Source organism: Cebus imitator, unplaced genomic scaffold (assembly GCF_001604975.1).
Source record: "Cebus imitator isolate Cc_AM_T3 unplaced genomic scaffold, Cebus_imitator-1.0 Scaffold162, whole genome shotgun sequence".
NCBI classification, from domain to species: Eukaryota; Metazoa; Chordata; class Mammalia; order Primates; family Cebidae; genus Cebus; species Cebus imitator.
In genome coordinates, this window is record NW_016107477.1 from 1,694,873 (window position 1) to 1,714,402 (window position 19,530).

Genomic DNA, 19,530 nt, shown 5'->3' on the forward strand with positions numbered 1-19,530 from the left:
ATTGAGGAATTACAGGTTTTTGAATTTTCTTCTGAGAAAAGAGGTTAATGTTCAGAATAAGGAGAAAGGTAGGAGAATGAACATCAATTAAATACTGACTTTGTTCCAGATTGTTTGCTACCTGTCAAAAATACATTGATTTAAAAAAAAAAATCCTCACAGGCAACCTGATCCCTTGTGGTTACTACCCTCACTGTTGTATTTTTCTCTAATTTGGTCTTGAGGTCTCTCTCAGGTGAGTGGCTGTAAGCTAACCCTTCTCTGATGGAGCTACAGGGGATTTGGTCACTGGTGTTTGCCTTTCACAGGATACCCCTTTATCCTGGTGGGTGGCCTAATACCTTCTCGTTCAACCCAGGACCTGGTGTCCCTCTCACAGGAGACTCGTTTGTACTGATGCTATACAAGAGCCCTGACTGGAAATAAGCTAGGTTCAGGTATGTGGGCCAGGTGAGACCCAGAGGAGGCAAAACACAAGAAGTAAGAGAAAGGACAGATCCCAGGGAGAAGACGGCAGCTGCTCTCCCAGGACTGGTGGGAAGGGACAGTCGTCTGGGACACTTACAGTCAACAGGCAGGCAGGGAACAGGAAAGAGAGAGTGACTGAGGGACCTGTGGACCACAGCCTCGATTAGGATCCAAGCATTGCCCAAGCAGATTTCTTACCAGGAGTCCTAAGGGCAGGCGGGCATGAGTTCCAGAGAGTCGCACGGTGACTGAGAGGTGGTCACTGCACTGTATCTGCACAGTTCATGTAGGGGGTGTGGGTTGGTGGGATGAGTATGGCAGGTTGTATCCCGCTGTCTCATAGAAAGTCATCACCGAGAGGTGATTTTATAAGGCAGATATCAGGATCCATCATATTGAGGAATTGGGAGGAGGCGGACACCCGGAAACCGCATCAAGAGTGACTAAGCCCCGCCTCTGGTGTGAGAAAGTTAAATCCATGTTCAAAAGGGATACCAAGACAACATAAAATTATTCTTATAATAATCCGTAATCCCAGCCCGTTCTTATAATTCTTTCCCATAATTACTATAGAAAAAAATACAAATACTCATTTCACCACACTCATTTTGCCAAGAGGACACTGAGGCCTTGAGGTATCTTAAGACTTAGGAATTGGGCAGCTGGCGAATGTGGCCTTGGCATTTGAACCTTCACGTGAGTGCTTGAAAAACCGATTTGTATTTCATTAAATCATGTTTTTTTCTATTATAGTTTTAATTTAAATATTCATATTTTATCACTTTCTGAAATTAGTAGGCCAGATATGGCTCATATTTAACTCTCTAGCAGGAAAATTTACCTTACCAAGTCTGCCAATTACCTTACTTTATTTGAAAATACTTTAAAATTTGACTTATTTTAAAAATACAATGCAGACTTTCATTCATTCTTATAGTTTTTTTTTTTGTTTGTTTGTTTTTTGAGATGGAATCTTGCTCTGTCACCAGTCTTGAGGGCAGTGGCATGATCTCAGCTCACTGCAACCTCTGCCTCCCAGGTTCAAGCGATTCTCCTGCCTCACTCTCCCTAGTAGCTAGGATTACAGGCGTGTACCACTATGCCCAGCTAATTTTTATATTTTTAGTAGAGCCAGGGTTTCACCATGTTGGACAGGATGGTCTAAATCTCTTGACCTCATGATCTGCCTGCCTCGGCCTCCCAAAGTGCTGGGATTACGGGCAAGAGCCACCACACCCAGCCCATTCTTATAATTCTTTCCCATAATTGCTGTAGAAAAAAATACAAATATTATATTATTTACTGATACTTCTTGTCTGATATTCACATGGCATCCAATCATCCAGAAAAAGTTCTAACCTTCTCTTGGTAATGTTCTTTTACAGAAGGAGAACTTGAAGCAGAATGGCTGCAAGATGTGGGTTTATCAACTCTGATCTCAGGTGATGAAGAGGAAGATGGTAAAGCCTTACTCTCTACATTGACTCGAACCCAAGCAGCTGCCGTGAAAAAAAGATATAATACCTATACCCAAACCATGAGGAAAAAGAATAAGCAGTCTGTCAGGGATGTCAGAGACATTTTTGGAGTCAGTGAATCTGCTGTAAGTAATTGCTCAAACATGGTTCAAAAGGTGCTTGGTTTGACTGGGAATGGGGGTAGGGTGGGTCTGGGGTAGAAAAAATATCAGAAATGTTGGTTGAGTGGTTCCTTTATAACTTTTTGAGAAAACTAAAGCAGACAACACAGTGCAAATTTTTACAAGTTTGAACTTAAGTAATCATTTCTTGTCTCCTGTACTGCAATCTCCCTCAATAGTAAATTTATTACCTTCTTTGTTGAAATCAGAAAGTGACTTCTTCAGCAGTGGAGCTAGTCTTTGTGGGTAGGATCCATAGACCCTTGACTTAAATTTAAGCACTGAATAGAAACTCTGTGGTTGGGCAAAGGAGTCCCAGGGAAGTGGCCTTCATGTTGTAAGCAAGACTAGGTGTTTTGGTTTCAATAGGGGTTGGCAATGAGAGATTCAGTAGGGTGCCCTTTATGTTCCGATAAATTAAAATGGTCAAAAAATAAAAGATACTAGCGTTAATTAAGTGGGTGAGAAGATGATTCAGAAAACCATAAGGGAAGCACCACATGTTTTATGAGAAATGGCTGATTGACGTTCTAGCTCACCCTTAGCAATTTTATGTCCACAATTTTACATCTAAGGCTGTTACTCATGTTCTCCTATGTATACATGTGTTTTACAGCTAGCCCTGTCTTATAGCTTACTTGTTCATTGATTCACTGCACAATCGCAATGTTATATTGCAATAATTGCATGACAGAAGTGACAAATGCTTATTGAATACATTATCTGTGCAAGATTCTAGGTTAGCTTCTATGCAGATGGGATTCTTGAAACATTTGGGATAATTAGTATATAGAAAAAAGGAAATTTGATATGCAGCTGCAGTTAGAGACAAGTTGCCTGGGCAAGTTAATCACTCTGATTTAGGTTTCTTCTCCAATTAATTATAGTATCAATAATGGCATACATTAAAACTTCAGGGGTATTGAGTAGAAATCATGGTTTAAGATAGTCTCCAGTGTGAATTACTTAAGGTTGCCTGTAAGTCATATCTTCTATTAAAGTAATCATGTTGGATAGTTGCCAAGACAGCTCATAGAGGCCCAGTTAAGCTTTGTATTTGTGCTAACAGTGTCCTAGAATAACACTATCCTTTAGAACTTTCTGTAGTGATGGAAATGGTCCACTTCTGTCCTGTATGGTAGCTCTAGTTACGTATGACTGCCAACACTTTATATGTGGCTAGTGTGAGTAAGAAATTGAAATTTTAATTTTTCTTAATCTTAATTGATTTAAATATGAACAGTCACATGTAGCTTGTAGCTTACGTATTGAATAACATAGTTCTAGAATCTTCTGCCATATATAATGATATAACTTATGGTAAGTGCATTTTGAGTTCTGAGCTATTTGGATTTTCAACCTAGTGTAAGCCTGTGTCATTCTGGATGGTGGGATTTTCTACAGCTGTAATTGAGTAAAGGTGAATTCCACAATGTGAGGCAAGGACATTAGCTATAGATGTCCTGGCCAAGATGCCTACTGTAGTAAAGGTTTGCCTTCCTGGCTTTAATTCCTTGGGCTTGACATTTTGGTATTTTTTATCTGACTATACATATCAGATGTCCATCTTCATCACCCAGCAGCATCTTGGTTTATGATCAGAAACTGTGATCCTTAATGTCTAGTGGCACTTAGAGTCCTTTATGCTATGATACTGCAGCAGTACCAGGAGACTTTTTTTTTTTTTTTTTGAACAATAGAGATGGGGTGTCGCCATGTTAGCCAGGCTGGTCTTGAACTCCTGACCTCAGGTGATCCACCCATCTCAGCCTCCCAAAGTACTGGGATTACAGGCTTGAGCCACCGCACCCAGGCTTTTTTTAATTTTTTAAATTTAATTTAATTTAATTGTTTTTAGAGATGGGGTTTCACCACTTTGGCCAGCTGGTCTTGAACTCCTGACCTCAGATGATCCACCCACCTCAGCCTCCCAAAATGCTGGGATTACAGGCGAGCCACCATGCCCAGCCTCCAAGGGATGATTTTATGGGAAATTGGGATAGACTCCATAACAACAACCTAATAAATGAAGGACAAGTAACCTGTATTGCAGGATTTGAAAAGGTTATTATACTTCTTAACAATCTTTTTTTTCAAGGACTTTCTACTTGAGAAGCAGTATTCGAATGCTTGTTTTAGTTAGATTCACATTAACCAACATAATTTTTTTAGATTAAGAGTTAATGTAAATTTCTAAGTCAGTCTCACCCATCGCTTGCGTTCTATTTGGTGTTTGAAGAAAGGAAAGAGGAAAGCAATTATGAATTGTACTATTTGTACTAAATCTTCGGGATTTATTGGCAAATTTGTTTCACGTGGTGTATTAGAGAACGGAAAACTTTGTTTCCTAGGCTGAAGGTCTAATTGATTAATACATTTGATTTATGGTGGCTTTTCATGTTCATTTGACTTATGATGTTACATTTGGCTTATGACCCTTCATGTTCATTTGAAATTCATCTTTCAAATGAATTTTCTTTCAAAATAAATGAAGAGCAGCTCTCCTTCTTTCCTCTTTTGAGCATTCAGGTATGGCAATCTCAGATGTTCTGCTGGGCTCCAGCTGGAGCAGGGGGATGCCCTTTGGTTCTGGTGGTTTCTTTCTTCCTTTCTTGTATCCACCAAAGTAGATCGCAAAGATATGCAGTACCTAGTTGATTCCAGCTGATGGGAGACTAGAAGAATTGCAAATGGGTGATTTGCTATTACTGTAAATAAAAAGAGGGCCTGAGCCTGGGAATTCTTCTTCAAAAAACAAATTCCCTGGGCCATTTTTCAGTTGTCTCCAGGATCATCTTGAGAGGGTCTTAAAATCTTTGCATCCATGCTGTCTTTCTCACTTCTATTTCCAGATACTCCAGACTTTGAATTTTGCTTTTCCCTAGGAAACTGTGAAATTAAAAAGGCTTTCTAGGCTTTTCCCGAATCCTCCATTTACTCAAATATCTAGAGTATGCATAACTATTCTCTTCAGATTTCCGTAACTATTCTCTTCAATTTCCTAAGACTAGAGAATGCATAACTATTCTCTTCGGATTTCCGTAACTATTCTCTTCAGATTTCCTAAGACTTTGGACTTCTAGTAATGTAAAAACAGCAAGATAAAGGGTATTTTTTGTGCTTTCTTCTTCTTTCTTTAGACCCCAAATGGAAAGATAAAGTGCTCACTTCCTCAAAATGAAATATCTTTTTTTTCACTGAGACAGACAAATGGTCTCAGTGAATAATAAACTGGTGTTTAACTCCTGGAAAGACCAAAAAAGGGCCTAGGAGGGTTGCATCTGTGGTGGGGAGTGAGGAATGGCCCAGAGCTCTTCCTTCTGTCTGCCTTCCTCTTTCTCTCCTGCCAGTCCTGCTGCGGAAGCCTCAGTTCTAGAGAGAATTGAGAATGGGGGCTAAGGAAGCAGGTGGGCACAGGAGAAAAAGACCATATATTCTAGGGAGTCAAAAGGTCTTGTGCTATCTTGGGAAATAGGGCAGTCAATGAAATGAAATCAGTATAAGCTTGGCATTGTATGAGCTATTTAAAAAATTCAGATTGTTCCTTGTCAGGGATATAAAAAGCTGTATAAACCTAGCCTTTTAAAAAATATTCATAATATATATGGCCTAAGAAATATCGTCACAGATATTTTTTTCTAAAAAATTCAGCACCTGTTTCTGCAAGAAATTTGGAAGCTTCAAGAAAAGGTACCTGAAGTTTTTCAGTTTTCTATTTGAATGTGACAACATAAACACCAATTCCCCTGTTCCTTCCTCTCCTGTTGTGTCTCTGGGGTCCTTTCTCTCTCTCTCTCTCTCTCTCTCTCTCTCTCTCCCCCTCTCCCTCCTGCCCTCCCTCCCTCCCTCCCCCCACTTTCCCCTCCACCCTGTCTCTCCTCTTCCCTCCCCTCCCCCCGCTGCCTGTCTCCCTCTATATCCCTTACTCTTTCTTTGGCATCATTTACCTACATTAATTGAATAATTAACTAAGATTTTCCATTTTACTTTCTTAGTGAAGTCTTATAATCAGTTTCATAAGGAGATTTTGCATTAATCTTAAATGTATAAATTTGACCCAGTATGCTTATCTAGTAAGGATATAAGTAAGATAGATAAGTATAAGATAAATACTTATGTCTTTATATTGTACAGAATACTTAAAAAGATATAAATATTTATCTTATACTTATCTATAAATTCAATAATTTAGAAAATAAATATATAGGTTATACTGGTTCTTCTCTACATTTTTTTTTTTTTTTTTTTTTGCACATGGAATTCCATGCTCAAAGTCACTTGACTTCAGAGTTTGGAAGATATGTGTCCATTATCTTTTCTCATATTCTGTTCCTATGGGGAAGTACAATGTCTGCGTCAATCCCATTCCTTTACATAACAGATGGGGAAGCTTTTGAAATTTATTTTTATTGCTGGAAACTTGAAATTTCACCAGTTTTATCTTTTTAAAAAATTCATACTGGTCAGTACTAAGTGAGCTCTTACAATCTGAGAACTAGCTCATTCTTCAGGTTCTACATATTTTCATCTAGCATTTAAAACAAGTGTTTGTTCATTTTATTTTCTCAATTATCTCCTTCTGAAACTCCAGTTAGACGATTGTGGCACTGTGTGGATTGAACCTCTGTGTCTGTTAAATGTTCTTATTTTTTCCAAGCTTATTTTGGCCATGGTGGTTTTAACACTTATGCCTTTCATTATTCTTTTTTAAAATTTGACCAGACATGGTGGCTGGCACCTCTAATTCCAGCACTTTGGGAGGCCAAGGCAAGAGGATGCCTTGAGCCCAGAAGTTTGAGACCAGCCTGACCAAGACCATGTCTCTACAAAAAAAAAATTCTTTTTAATTAGCCGGTTGTGACGGCACACACCTGCTGTCCCATGCCTGTTGTTTCAGCTACTCAGCAGACTGAGGTGGGAGAATCACTTCAGCCTGGGGGTCAAGGCTGCAGTGAGCCAAGATTGGGCCACTTGAGTCCAGCCTGGAAGACAGAGTGATAGATCCTGTCTCAAAAAAAAAAAAATTTAATGGACATATTGCTAATTTACTGAAGCCCCTCCCCTTGCCCTGAGTTCTCTTTCATTATAGCATCTGTTCTTGTTTCTTGACTGCAGTAGCCTCTCAGCACTCTGCAGGTAATAATAGAATTAAACCTTAAATTTCAAAATGCTCTTCCTTTCCTTGGATTTTCTGCTTCCTTCAGAGTCATCCGTTTATTTTAGCATCTTTGTTTTTCTCTTCCATTGTTGTTGCTCGGTTGACTTTGATCCTTGGGTGTTGATTTGTATTTACTAAGAAAGGACTAGATTGATTGATTGATTAGTATAGGTAATGGGAGTTGTATGGTCCCCTTTTCTCCCAGAATTCTCCTGTGAATAGGAGTCTGGGCCTTTGTGAATGGTGCAGTGTGTTGATGGTCATCCTTCATTTAAGACACATACATATGGGATTGGATTATTACACCTTGTATGTCTGAATCAAAATATCCTATATAACCCATAAGTGCCTATACCTACTATGTACCCCCAAAAATTAGAAATTAAAAAATAACAATACATAACACTTGACATGTGCTCATTTTACATTTGTTTGAATCATATTTTTAAGTTTAAAAATTCTATGGTGACAATATAAACATTAAAAATATGTAAAATATTTTTTAAAAGACACATACATAATGGCATCAGTGCCAAAGTCATGAGAGTCCTGAAGAACTGTAATTTATTTCCTTTTCAGGAAACTGAACTTCTCTTTTTATACTCCTGTCCATATTCTTTTAGAAGGCTCCAAGCGAAATGCAGTTCAGCCTTGTGTCTACAACCACCACACCCTCAGTGGGACAGCCACTACTGCCACTGAGGCAGGTGTCACTTGTCACTGAGAGTTAGCTACTGCCTGCTCTTCAGTGTCTGGGAGGGAAGGGTCTGCCTGGCCTCTTTGTTCAGAAAACTAATTTGCCGTTACTTTGGTCCTTCTGAGTTGGGGGTGCCTCCCTGATCTTTTTATTTTGGTTCAGGAAATGAGCTTTTTCAGAATCAGCCTTTACCTTCTACACATTTTTCTCTTGTGCCTTTTTACAGGCTGAGGTTTTTCCTCTACTCCTATCAAACCATTCCTGCCTGATTTTTATCTGCCAGGAACTTCCAACAATTTCTGTTCTGATAATGGAAATGTTCAGTAGTTTTTAGAACTACAGGTTTAAAAAGACTATCTTTTGACACTTGGAATAATTTGCAGGGACAGGAGAAAGTAGCTTGTGTGTTTTGCTATCTTGATTGAATTTTCTTCTGCTGATTTTTCAGTAGTATTTATTCCTTTCAAAAAATAAATGTGTTTTTTTTTTTTACTATGAAAGTAATAGATAATTGTTATTGGAAACTTAGAAAATATGAACAGGCAAGGTGAAGAATTACAACTTCTGTGAGTTCAAAGAAATTTCATTATTTCACTAAACATCTATCAAATTTAGTTTTTCAATGGAGTTTCTATAATAAAGGAATAGACATTTAACCCTTGTTTTAGTAAAGCCATTGTATAGTAAATCAAAATGTTAAATTAGTCTCCAGATACATCGTACATTGTTTACAGTCCTGTTCATCATGGGCAGAATTCCAATACCTAAATACATTTTCCAACATTCAGAAGATCTGAATTAAATATTCCTTTCAGTAACACATTTAATTGGGCAAAATAGTCAATCTAATTTATCTCCAACTTTATAATTGATAAGCAACTAGCTAAAAGTGGAATTGATTTACAATTGACTATGTAAATATACAGTGTACTATAAAAAATGATTATATAACTTATGTATATACATTTGGCTTCATGTAACAGAAGATGCAAGAAATCCTGTGTTATACAAATATGAGTTTGTTTTTCTCTCTGAAGAAAACAGCGTAGGTGGTGTTTTTCCCTACCATGAATCCAATTTCTTTTTGACTTTCTTTTTTGTCTTTCATAAAAACAATCAGGAAACTTAAGGAAGACAGCAGACTGGATTTGGGGTATATAGTTGATGGAGTCTTCCATAGAGAATAGTGTCTATTAATTTGCCTGGCATTTAGTGGGCACTCAGTATGGGTTGATAAATTGCTAAATGCAGTAACTGTTGCATAGGTAATCATAGCTATGGTTATCTCCACAAATTTGTATGAAGCTACACATATTATACATAACAAGTGGTTTATTACACAATTAAATTTGGGAAACTATAAATAAAATAAAATGCACTTTAATGTTTCTCAATAGAGGATTTTTTTGTATCCCAACTCCTCTTTTGGATGTGACCCTGGTTAATGAAGAGGTATTATCAATTCCGTGTAGAAATAGCCAACTGGTAAGATAAAGCAAGGGAAACTGGGTGTAAGGAGGTTAGAAAAAATAATTATTTCAAGACAGTTAGAAAAACTCATGAAAAAATGCCCACTTACATTGAAATCATGAAGAAAGAAAGGAGAATCTTGAAAATAAACTCAGGAATAAATAATTAAATAGCTAAATTCACAAGTAACTATATGCCGTACCTATAATAATGAAAATACCAACACCCACAGCAATAGCTGCAGCCAGAAGTCAAAATGTGGGGGAAGTTGTCAGATCAACTTGTGCTGTCTTGGATGAGCTCATAATGGAAAATCTTGATCTACCTCCATGTATCCTCTAGTATTAATTTAATTCCGACCATAAGAAATATTTTGACATTTCGCTTACTTTCTTTTCAAGGCAGAGTCTTGCTGCAGTGCAGCTGCACAGTGATAGCTCAGTATAACCTGGAACTCACTGGCTCAAGCAATCCTCCCACCTCGGCCACCCTACTAGCTGGGACCGCAGCTGCACATCGTCATGCCCAGCTAATTTTTAAATTTTTTATAGAGATGAGATCTCATTATGTTGCCCAGGCTGGTCTCAGACTCCTGGCCTCTTCCCTACCAAAGTGCTGGGATTACAGACATGAGCCACTGTGCCCAGGTCAGTTATTTTATACAAGTAAATATCTTTTTTTGTTGGAATTAGAATTGCATTTTATTCTTCAGCTTTTAAGTTCTGGGGTACATGTGCAGGATGTGCAGGTTTGTTACATAGGTAAACATGTGCCATGGTAGTTTGCTGCACAGATCAACTGATCATATGGGTATTAAACTCCAAATCCATTAGCTATTCTTACTGAGGCTCTTCCTCCTCCGACCTTGGACAGGCCCCAGTGTGTGCTGTTCCCCATGTGCGTTCACAATGTGTTCTCATCATTCAGCTCCCACTTATAAGTGAGAATTTTCAGTGTTTGGTTTTCTGTTCCTGTGTTAGTTTGCTGAGGATAATGGCTTCCAGCTTCATCCATGTTCCCACAAAGGGCATGATCTCATTCCTTTTTATGTCTGCATATTATTCCATGGTATATATGTACCACTCTAAATATAAATATCTTATGGGAAGCAGCACTATATCATCTTAAATGTGTAGCAGTAAGTGGAAAAAGTACACTTTCTAGCACAGGCAGTGAACACATTTCATCAGAGCCCATCTTGTCCATTTTAGTAAAAAGTTTCGAAGAATGCTAATCTGAGTTCGTGACTGCCAATGAATCTGTCTCAGTAGAAGGCTTTATTTCTACGAGATGAACCCCATGCATGATCTATACCATGTGTCATGAAGCTTGGGTTCCCCTTTTGAAATGGTGCACCATGCATAGGAGTCATAGAAGGACAGGGCTTTGCTGACATCTGCCTCAACCTGATTCATGGTGGCAGACCATTTACAGTGAAAGACTTTCCTCTGTTATACTTCAGTATGTTTCCTTCTCTTTAGTTTTAGGGTTTTTTTTTCCTTCCTGTTAGAGGAAGAAGGATTCTTCGCTGTTCCAAGAATAATTTCTTTTCCCACCCTTGACCTAATGAAGGCGATGATGATGATGATGGTGATGGTGGTGATGGTGATGTATAGTTTCTGTGCAGTTTATTTTTCTCTTACATAGATTTCATGTGGGGCCCTCTATCTGGAAGCAATTTCTTGGTCTCTCCTAAGATTCTGCTGAGTGGTTTGGATGTGGCCAGTTTGTGTTCTGGCCGCTCTTCTGCTGCCTGAGGGTGGACTGAGGTCTGGACGTGGAGTGCAGTCAGCGGGTGCTGTGAGCAATCCTGTTTTGCAGACTTTTGTATCTTTTTTTTTTTTCCTAATTTAATCTCTTTTCTACTTTTATTATATTTTTCTGAAGTGTGCTAATGCCTTCCAGCCATCCCTTTCTTCCCACCAGGACGTTTAGCCTCCGGTTCTGTCCTCTCTGCTGTCCCCATTCCCCTTCAGCTGCCACTGTCTCACCCCTCAGCCAGACGGGGGCAAGTCAGAGCAGACAATGAATCCTTTCCAAAAATGGGTTTCTGTGAGCCTTGTCCCCCCCCGCCCCCGGCTCTACCTTCTGTTTTGGTTGTCTTCTCTTTACCCCGTTGGTAAGGGAAAGATCTCCATCCTTGGCTTATGAGAGTGGCTGAACATACAGCACCCAACACTGGACAGGTAAAATTGACAGCATTTATTAGTCACATGTCCTCACAGCCCGGAGAGGAAGACACTGCATGCCACACAGGGCCACATGTAGGCTGCTCTTGGGAACAGGGTAAGCAAGCAGGGTCTGCAGGCTTTGTAGTATTAAGAGTGTGGGCTGTCCCCCGACTCCCACAGGAGTAGGTGATTGGCTTTTTGAATAATTCCATGGGCTGCCAGGGAACTGAAATACTACTCAGAGATACACAAGAACTGTCTTCTGGATAAGGAGGGTTGTTTGGCCTCTGCAGGAGCATGGCGGGGAGAACTTGCTATTAGGCCATCTGATTTCACCAGATTTCCATGCAGTTTATCATATTGAGCCCTAATGTCCGTCTCATACCACACAAACACCCCCACCCCTAACTAGGAATTCTCATTATTCTGGGCTTATTTTATTTATTTTCTCTTGTATGTTTTTTATCCTTATGTTCCATCATTTACCTTCTTCCAAACTAGAGGAAAAATATAGTGAGTTTTCACAGACCTTGTTCTCTCTCAGTATATTATAGAGGGACTTCTATTTTAGAAAGGTTTGTTGCGTCCTCTATGAGTAGATTTTTAAATTGGACTGCAGACATTGCATCAGGCAAGCAGAGGCCAATAAGGTTTGAAAAATATATTTCATACCTTTTGGAAATCTAACCATGTGAAGCAGAAGATAACAACGTAGATACTGATGAAAGGATGAGTGTGTGTGTGTGTGTGTGTGTGTGTGTGTGTTACACAAGTGCTAGTCTTCAAACACCTATATATGGGATTGTAAAATATATTAGTTAAATATCAAAATATATATTCTGGTTTGTTCCTGGGTGAGGGGTTCCCAAGACCATGTGCAGGGTCGGTGATTAGAAGGACTCACAGGATGCAGCAAACAGTCCTGCCCATGGCTGGGATTGTTACTGCAAAGGAGTACAGACCAAAATCTCCAAAGGGAAAGGTGCATGAAGCGAAGTCCAGGGAATCTATGCAAGCTTCCAAGAGCCCTCTCTTAGGGGAGTGACATAGGACAAGATTAATTCCTCCCCCAACAAACTGTTGCCTGCCAGGAAAGCTCATTTACACCAACGAGCCCCAGGTTTTTACTGGAAGTTGATCACATAGGCACCCTCTACCTAGTACGCAGCAGAATTCCAGACTCACAGAAGGAAAGCAGGTGTTCAGTATAAGCCATATTGTTTGCATGAACAGTTTAGGATCCATGAGCCAGTCCTAACATTTAGGAAACAGTGGGAACCTCCTGAAACGCAGGTTCTCAATTGCCAGCCAAGGGGCCTGCCTTGCAAAACAGGCCTTTCTAGTGTGTCAGGCCTTCTGTGGTGACTCTTTTCTCGAGAGCTCTCAATATAATATATTTCTAGGTGTATGGGGAGTAAAACTTCTTTCATTTCCCTTTATCCTCTCTTCTTCCCTTAAAAAGTGATAGTCAGGGTCAGGTTTGGGTAATCACAATGAAGCAATAGTAGGTATCCAGTGAACACTGACTAAGTGCCTACCACTCTAGACAACAGCAGTAAAATAAGGAGACATGGTCCCTGCACACAGGATTTTTATTTTAGCCTAAAAATGAATGTAGAATGGGAACAAAAGCAGTGGCGATGGTTAGAAGATGAGACACGGTAATTCACAGTTACCAGGTAGGGTAACAGTTGGCCTTTGGATGGAATGTTTATGAAATGATTTTCCATCGGCCAAAGGGGAACATGAACCCACCCTGCGTTTGTCTCTCCTTGGCTGCCACCCACCCCAACCCAACCAAGCTATGCCAACCCCACTGGCTATCACTTTGGGGTAAGTGAAACAGCTCTGTCTTGAGCTCCATGTGAAAGAATGGATAATCAATGTGTCAAAAGGATCTCAGGCATCCTTGGGATGTGCAGACAGAAGCAGAATTACAGCGGCCTCCTCTGTCCCTCTCCTTCCCAGTCTCCCCATGGCCAAAACAGTCTCTCACTTGGCTTTCTCTATGCCTTTCGTTTCAAATCATTGAAGGTCTTATCACCTTTGAAAGGCTAATGAGGGCCAGATATGATGGCTTACACCTGTAATCCTAGCATTTAGGGAGGCCAAGGCAGGAAGATCTCTTGATCCCAGGAGTTTGAGACCAGCCTGGACAACAAAGCCAGACCCTGTCTCTACAAAAATAAAATAAAATTAAAAATTAGCCAGATGCAATGGCATGTTCCTATAGTCCCAGCTATTCAGGAGGATCCCTTGAGCTCAGATGTTCCAGGTTGCCATGAGCTATGATCTCACTACCACATTCCAGACTGGATGGCAGAGCAAGACCCTGTCTCCAAAAAATTTAAAAAAAGAAAGAAAGAAAGAAAGAAAAGTTAACCAGGGTAAGCATGGTGCCAAACACATGAAGAAACTTCTCACTGAGATGGAAGAGAGGTTGAAGTTATTCTAGCCATACCCATGAGCTGCTGGGCAGTTTATGGAATGAGGTGGCAGTCATTGTCCCCGTCCTGCAGGAGGATGATGAAGGAGAGCATAATGAAATGACTACGTAGAACAGTAAAAATACCAACTTACATAATCACATCTATTACAGAATGTTACATCTTCTTAGCAGATTGTGCCTTTTACTCTTTGAGCAAATCTGGCAAGAAATGCCTCTGGATACTAAATTTTTATAATCCAAAAAACTTAAATCCTAAATTGGTGAGTATCAAGATGCTAGGCCCTAAATCGGTTTCCTGCCGTAATGTATCGCTATTGGCCCATCTGCTTTTTCATACTGTGTTATTGTTGAGAAGTCTGATGCCTCTCTAAAACTTATTCCTTTATTTATATGCTGCTTTCATTTTTATATTTCTGGAAACTTTGTAGGTGTATTTTTATTGTTGGAGAACTGAATATCACTGGGATCTGAAATTTTTTTTCGTCATCAGCACTCAGGTTTTTGTTTCTCATAACTCTTCCTTTCCTTTGAATTCTAAACACTCTCCTCCCAGTATTTCTGTAATTATTTCTTTCTCTTCTTCCTTTCACTGCTTGAATTAAACTCGCATACATTAAATTGTCACTTATTTTCCATATCTTTTTTCTGTTTAGTCTGTATGCTGGTATTTTTTGTCTGCATTATTCTTGTAGAGACTTAATTTTCATTTTTGCCATGAGTAATTGTAACTTGGCCCCTGCTGAATTTATAATTCAACAAATATACTGTTAATTTATAAGAATGTCTCTTTTTTCACTGATTTCCTCTTTATTGTTATACTTAGCTTCTGACTTATTGTTGCAACTACCTCTCAAATCTCTCTAAAATTATTAAATAATTATACATGTTCTTCTCTTTCCTCAATTATTTGCTTTTTGTAGAATATTTATCACTGTATTTCTTTTTTCTGTTGTTGGTTTTCTCTTGATATTCGTTTACAAACCATTGCCAAATACAATCACAAAGTCTGGCTTTAAAATAGCATGGTTTTATTAGTAAGTATCAGACTTAGATAATTAAAAGGTTTACTTTTCTTACAACAAGACACTTAAGGAGGAAGGCCAAGACTGGTATGGCTACCCTGGCATGGATCTATCAATTTTTCATCTTTCCATTCCGCTTCCCTTAGTGTGGGGGCCAATTGTTAATACTTACAGGATGTCCGGACTTCACAGGCACCATGTCCTTGCTTCTGAAAGAAGCACTGGTCAGCTGACTTCATCCACTTTCACAAGAAAACTTTAGCTTTCCTGGACACTCCACCAAGTAGAATTACATTTATATCTTACTGGATGTAACCATCACATGATCACATTCAGTCTTTTTAGTTAGACACACAGCATCTTGAAGCAAAATCATGATATTTATAAGTTAGGAAAGAAAAGAAAGTGGGTTTTGGCAGGAAGCTAGCAGAGTCTGCTTCTGAGACCAGTTCTGTTACAGTGCATGGCATTTATGAGGATCAATATAATTATGAATGAATTGGTAAGTGCTGCCATCAATGCCCCGTTAGTCACTAATTGTATAAATCCCCAGGCAGCGATATATATATATAAAAACTCTAGTGTAATGCATATGTGAATACACAATCACATTTGGAAAGATATGCCTAGATAAATGTGGCTTTCATTTCTTCTATTAGCCACGTGAGACCTGTGACAACCACACTAATCAGTTGGATGGCACCCAGGAAGAAAGAGAGCTTCCAAGAGTTATCAAGACAAGTGGTTCCATGGTAAGTTGTAGTTGTGGGGGGATGGTGGTAGGCATGAACAAGCTGTTTCTTCAAGATGGTTGAGCAAAACTTGAAAAAAGGGCAACATAATTAAGACAGTTGGACAACCACAGATTTCAACATACTTATCTACCTTTAAATAATTTTTAAGAAAAATATTCAGCAGTAAATGAGCTCAAGTTGAATAGGTAAGCTCATTAAAAGGTGCTCGATATTGTTAATGAATATGGAAATGCAAAGAAAGCCACAATAAGATATTTCTAGATACCCTGTAGAAGGCTAAGAGTAAAACGACTGACCATACCAACCAGTGCCAAAGATTCAGAGCAGTTAGAACTTTCACATGTTGTTAGGAGTGTAAAATGTTTTATCCACTTGGCAGCATCTTAAATATTAAAAGTATACCTGCTATGAGACCCAGCCACTCTACTCATCAGTAATATATATACACACAAACACTTGTAATATAGATATACACAAACACTTATCCACGATGTTTATAGCAGCTTTATTTGTAATAGCCCTAAACTGAAAGGGGAACAGATTTGCAGGTAAACAGATAAAAATAATTGTGGTATACCCACAAAATGGGATATTACTCGGCAATAAAAAGCAATAAGCTGTTTATACACATAACACAGTTCGATCTCAAAATAATTATACTGTGTGAAAGAATCCAGACTTAAAAATACGTGATTCATACAAAATGATAGAAAATGTAAACTAACCTATAGTGGGGGGAAGATGATCACTGATTTCCTCCTGGGGACAAGAGGGAGGGTGAGGAGGGGAGGAAACGAGAGATTCAAAAGAGGCATGAGGCCATTTTTGGGGGCTGCTTGTTCTGTTCATTATCTTGACTGTGGTGATGGTTTCATAAGTCTATATAGTTGTCAAAACTCATCAAATTGTATTTTGTGTATACTTTATTTACAGTTAATTACATGTATGTTGTGTCTCAATAAACCTGTTTTTAAAAGTCCATTGAATGTTTTATAATCTAATTAATAGCCAACATACTTATTTTTCAGTAAGCTACTTACAATAAACAGTCTATTCATGTATTACATATGAATGACCCTTGACTCTAATCACACATGCCACTGAACCCAAGCGCTTACAAAATGTTTGCAATCCAATCTACAATAATCGGAAACCTACCTTACAAATCAATTCCTATATAAAAAGACATTTTCCTTATGTGCAGTCAACATAAATGAAACAATCTGTCAAGGTTATTGTTAGTTTATTGAAAATGTAAAGTAATCCATCTAATTTATTTCCAGTGTCTTAAATGATAACCAAATAGCTATACTTGCTATTGATTCATAATTTACTGTAAAATACAGTCATACCATTTGTTAAAAATCATGAGTTATATCTGTTTTCTTCATATAAAAGAAAATTAAAGGAACTTAAATTTAAGCAAGTAGAAGGGTTGTTTTTTTGAGACGGAGTCTTGCTCTGTCACCCAGGCTGGCATGCAGTGGCGCCATCTTGGCTCATTGCAACCTCCACCTCCTGGGTTCAAGGGTTTCCCCTGCCTCAGCCTCTGGAGTAGCTGGGAATACAGGCACACGCCACCATGCCTGGCTAGTTTTTTGTATTTTAGTAGAGACGGGGTTTTACCATGTTGGCCAGGATGGCCTCGATCTCCTGACCTCGGGTTTTTTTTTAAACACAAAACTAGGAAATTAATAGGGAGTTAACCAAGGTTGGTACAACTGCAAAACAATGTAGTAATAACCTTAGCATGGACTAACAACTTTTTCCTTTCTTGTTGCTGCCTTAGCATGTGCGCTTAATCCTCACACTTACAGGATGCTTAGGAGGCTCTGATACCTTGTTGCTACCCATTAGTGTCACCAAACCAAACTGGGTCAGTGTGCCCATGCAAAATGAAAAGCCAAATACTGAAGCACCAAGTTTTGCAGTGGAAAGGTTTATTTCCATTTGAATGGCAAGGAGACAGGAGGAAATGCTCAAATCTGTCTCCCTGAGCTGGGAGTTGGAGCAAGTTTTGTAGTCAGAGGGTAATGAGGCATGATCTGATTGGGTCTTGCAATAGGTGATGCCAGAGGCCTGCTCTGACTGGATCCTGCCAGGGGGCGATGTCAGGGCTCAATCTGATTGGATCCTAGATCCTGCCATGCGATGTCTGCTTCTTACCTCAGTCCCTGTTCCTCAGTCTGAGCACTTAGGTTCCACCTATGGTTGCATGCATGGTTCATCAGGTCATGCTCAGGTTGTGTGACCTTCAACTTGAGGCCGAGGGTCCATGGCGTAAACCAAAAATAAAACTCTAAGGTCTCCAACTATCTGAATGGACGCCTTCTTTTGGCCAAGGGTATTCCAGAGTGATCTGAAAATCTACTTCAGGCCATGATGGAAGAGGGAGTTGGGCATGCCTCATTTTACCTGCTAACATTAACAACAACACAGACCTGAAGTCTAATAAACATTTACATTCTATTCTCTTAAAGCCTGCTACTCAGAGGCTTCATCTGCTTGACAGAACCTAGGTCTACACAACCTCATTTTAACTCAGGCATTCCTTTCTACTAATAACCAATTGCCAATCAAAAAAAAAATTTGGGGGGGAGGATGGACTTTCACTGTTGTTACCCAGGCTGGAGTGCAATGGCACGATCTCGGCTCACTGCACCCTCCGCCTCCCAGGTTCAAGCGATTCTCCTGAATCAGCTTCCCAAGTAGTTGCCATTACAGGCATGTGCCACCATGCCTGGCTAATTTTTTTGTATTTTCAGTAGAGACAGGATTTCACTCTTTTGGTCAGGCTGGTCTCAGACTACTGACCTCAGGTGATCTGCCAATCTCAGCCTCCCAAAATACCAGAATTATAGGCATGAGCCGCCGCGCCCACCCCATTCAGAAAATTTTTAAATCTACCCATGACCTGAAAGCCCCTGCTTCAAGTTGTTCCACATTTCCGGATCGAACCAATGTAAATTTTACATGTATTGATTGATGTGTTATGTCTCTCTAAAATTTATAAAAGCAGACTACATCCTAACCACCTTGGGCACATGTTGCCAGGTCCCCCTGAGGCTGTATCATGGGCACATCCTTACCCTTGGCAAAATAAGCTTTCTAAACTGACTGAGACCTGTCTCAGATACTTTGGGTTCACAATGACAACTAAGAACTCACCACGTGGTTACAGGAAAGTTGAGCCAGATTGGTCTGGGTGTGGGGGGGGTTACATTAGGAACATGTTACAACTGACTATTTTTAACAGCAAACCTTCACTCTCCTGGAAAACTGTACAGTAGAATCTCTCTCTCTCTCTCTCTCTCTCTCTCTCTCTCTCTTATTTATTTACTTATTTGACAAACAGTTAAACCCTTAGTGTCACAGTATTTTTTATTTTTTCTTCTTTTAGTTGCATGGACCCTCATTCCTTTATAAATAAACTTCTCTAGGTTTTTGTGTTTGTCTCTCTGCAACTTTTTAAATTTAAAAAATTTTGAATTTATTTATTTATTTATTTATTTATTTTTTAATTTTTTCCCATTTATTTATTTTATTGTATTTTAGGTTTTGGGGTACATGTGAAAAACATGCAAAATTGTTGCATAGGAACACACATGGCAGTGTGATTTGCTGCCTTCCTCCCCATCACCTACATGTGGCATTTCTCCCCCTGCTATCCCCCCCCAGCTCCCCACCCCCCACCGTCCCTC

General features: G+C 39.3%; 1 protein-coding gene across 3 annotated transcripts in view; it reads left to right on the forward strand.

The window, feature by feature from the left end:
- ARHGAP28 (Rho GTPase activating protein 28) overlaps nucleotides 1–19,530 on the forward strand; it is a 181,677-nt gene that overhangs the window by 105,876 nt on the left and 56,271 nt on the right. For 2 of the 3 annotated variants that reach the window (XM_017543914.2, XM_037744037.1), the window contains 2 exons: nucleotides 1,854–2,071; nucleotides 15,734–15,826. In XM_017543914.2, coding sequence (XP_017399403.1) covers nucleotides 1,854–2,071; nucleotides 15,734–15,826 — 311 coding nt within the window. The remainder of the gene's footprint in view (nucleotides 1–1,853; nucleotides 2,072–15,733; nucleotides 15,827–19,530) is intronic. The other variant, XM_017543915.2, reaches the window with a different exon arrangement.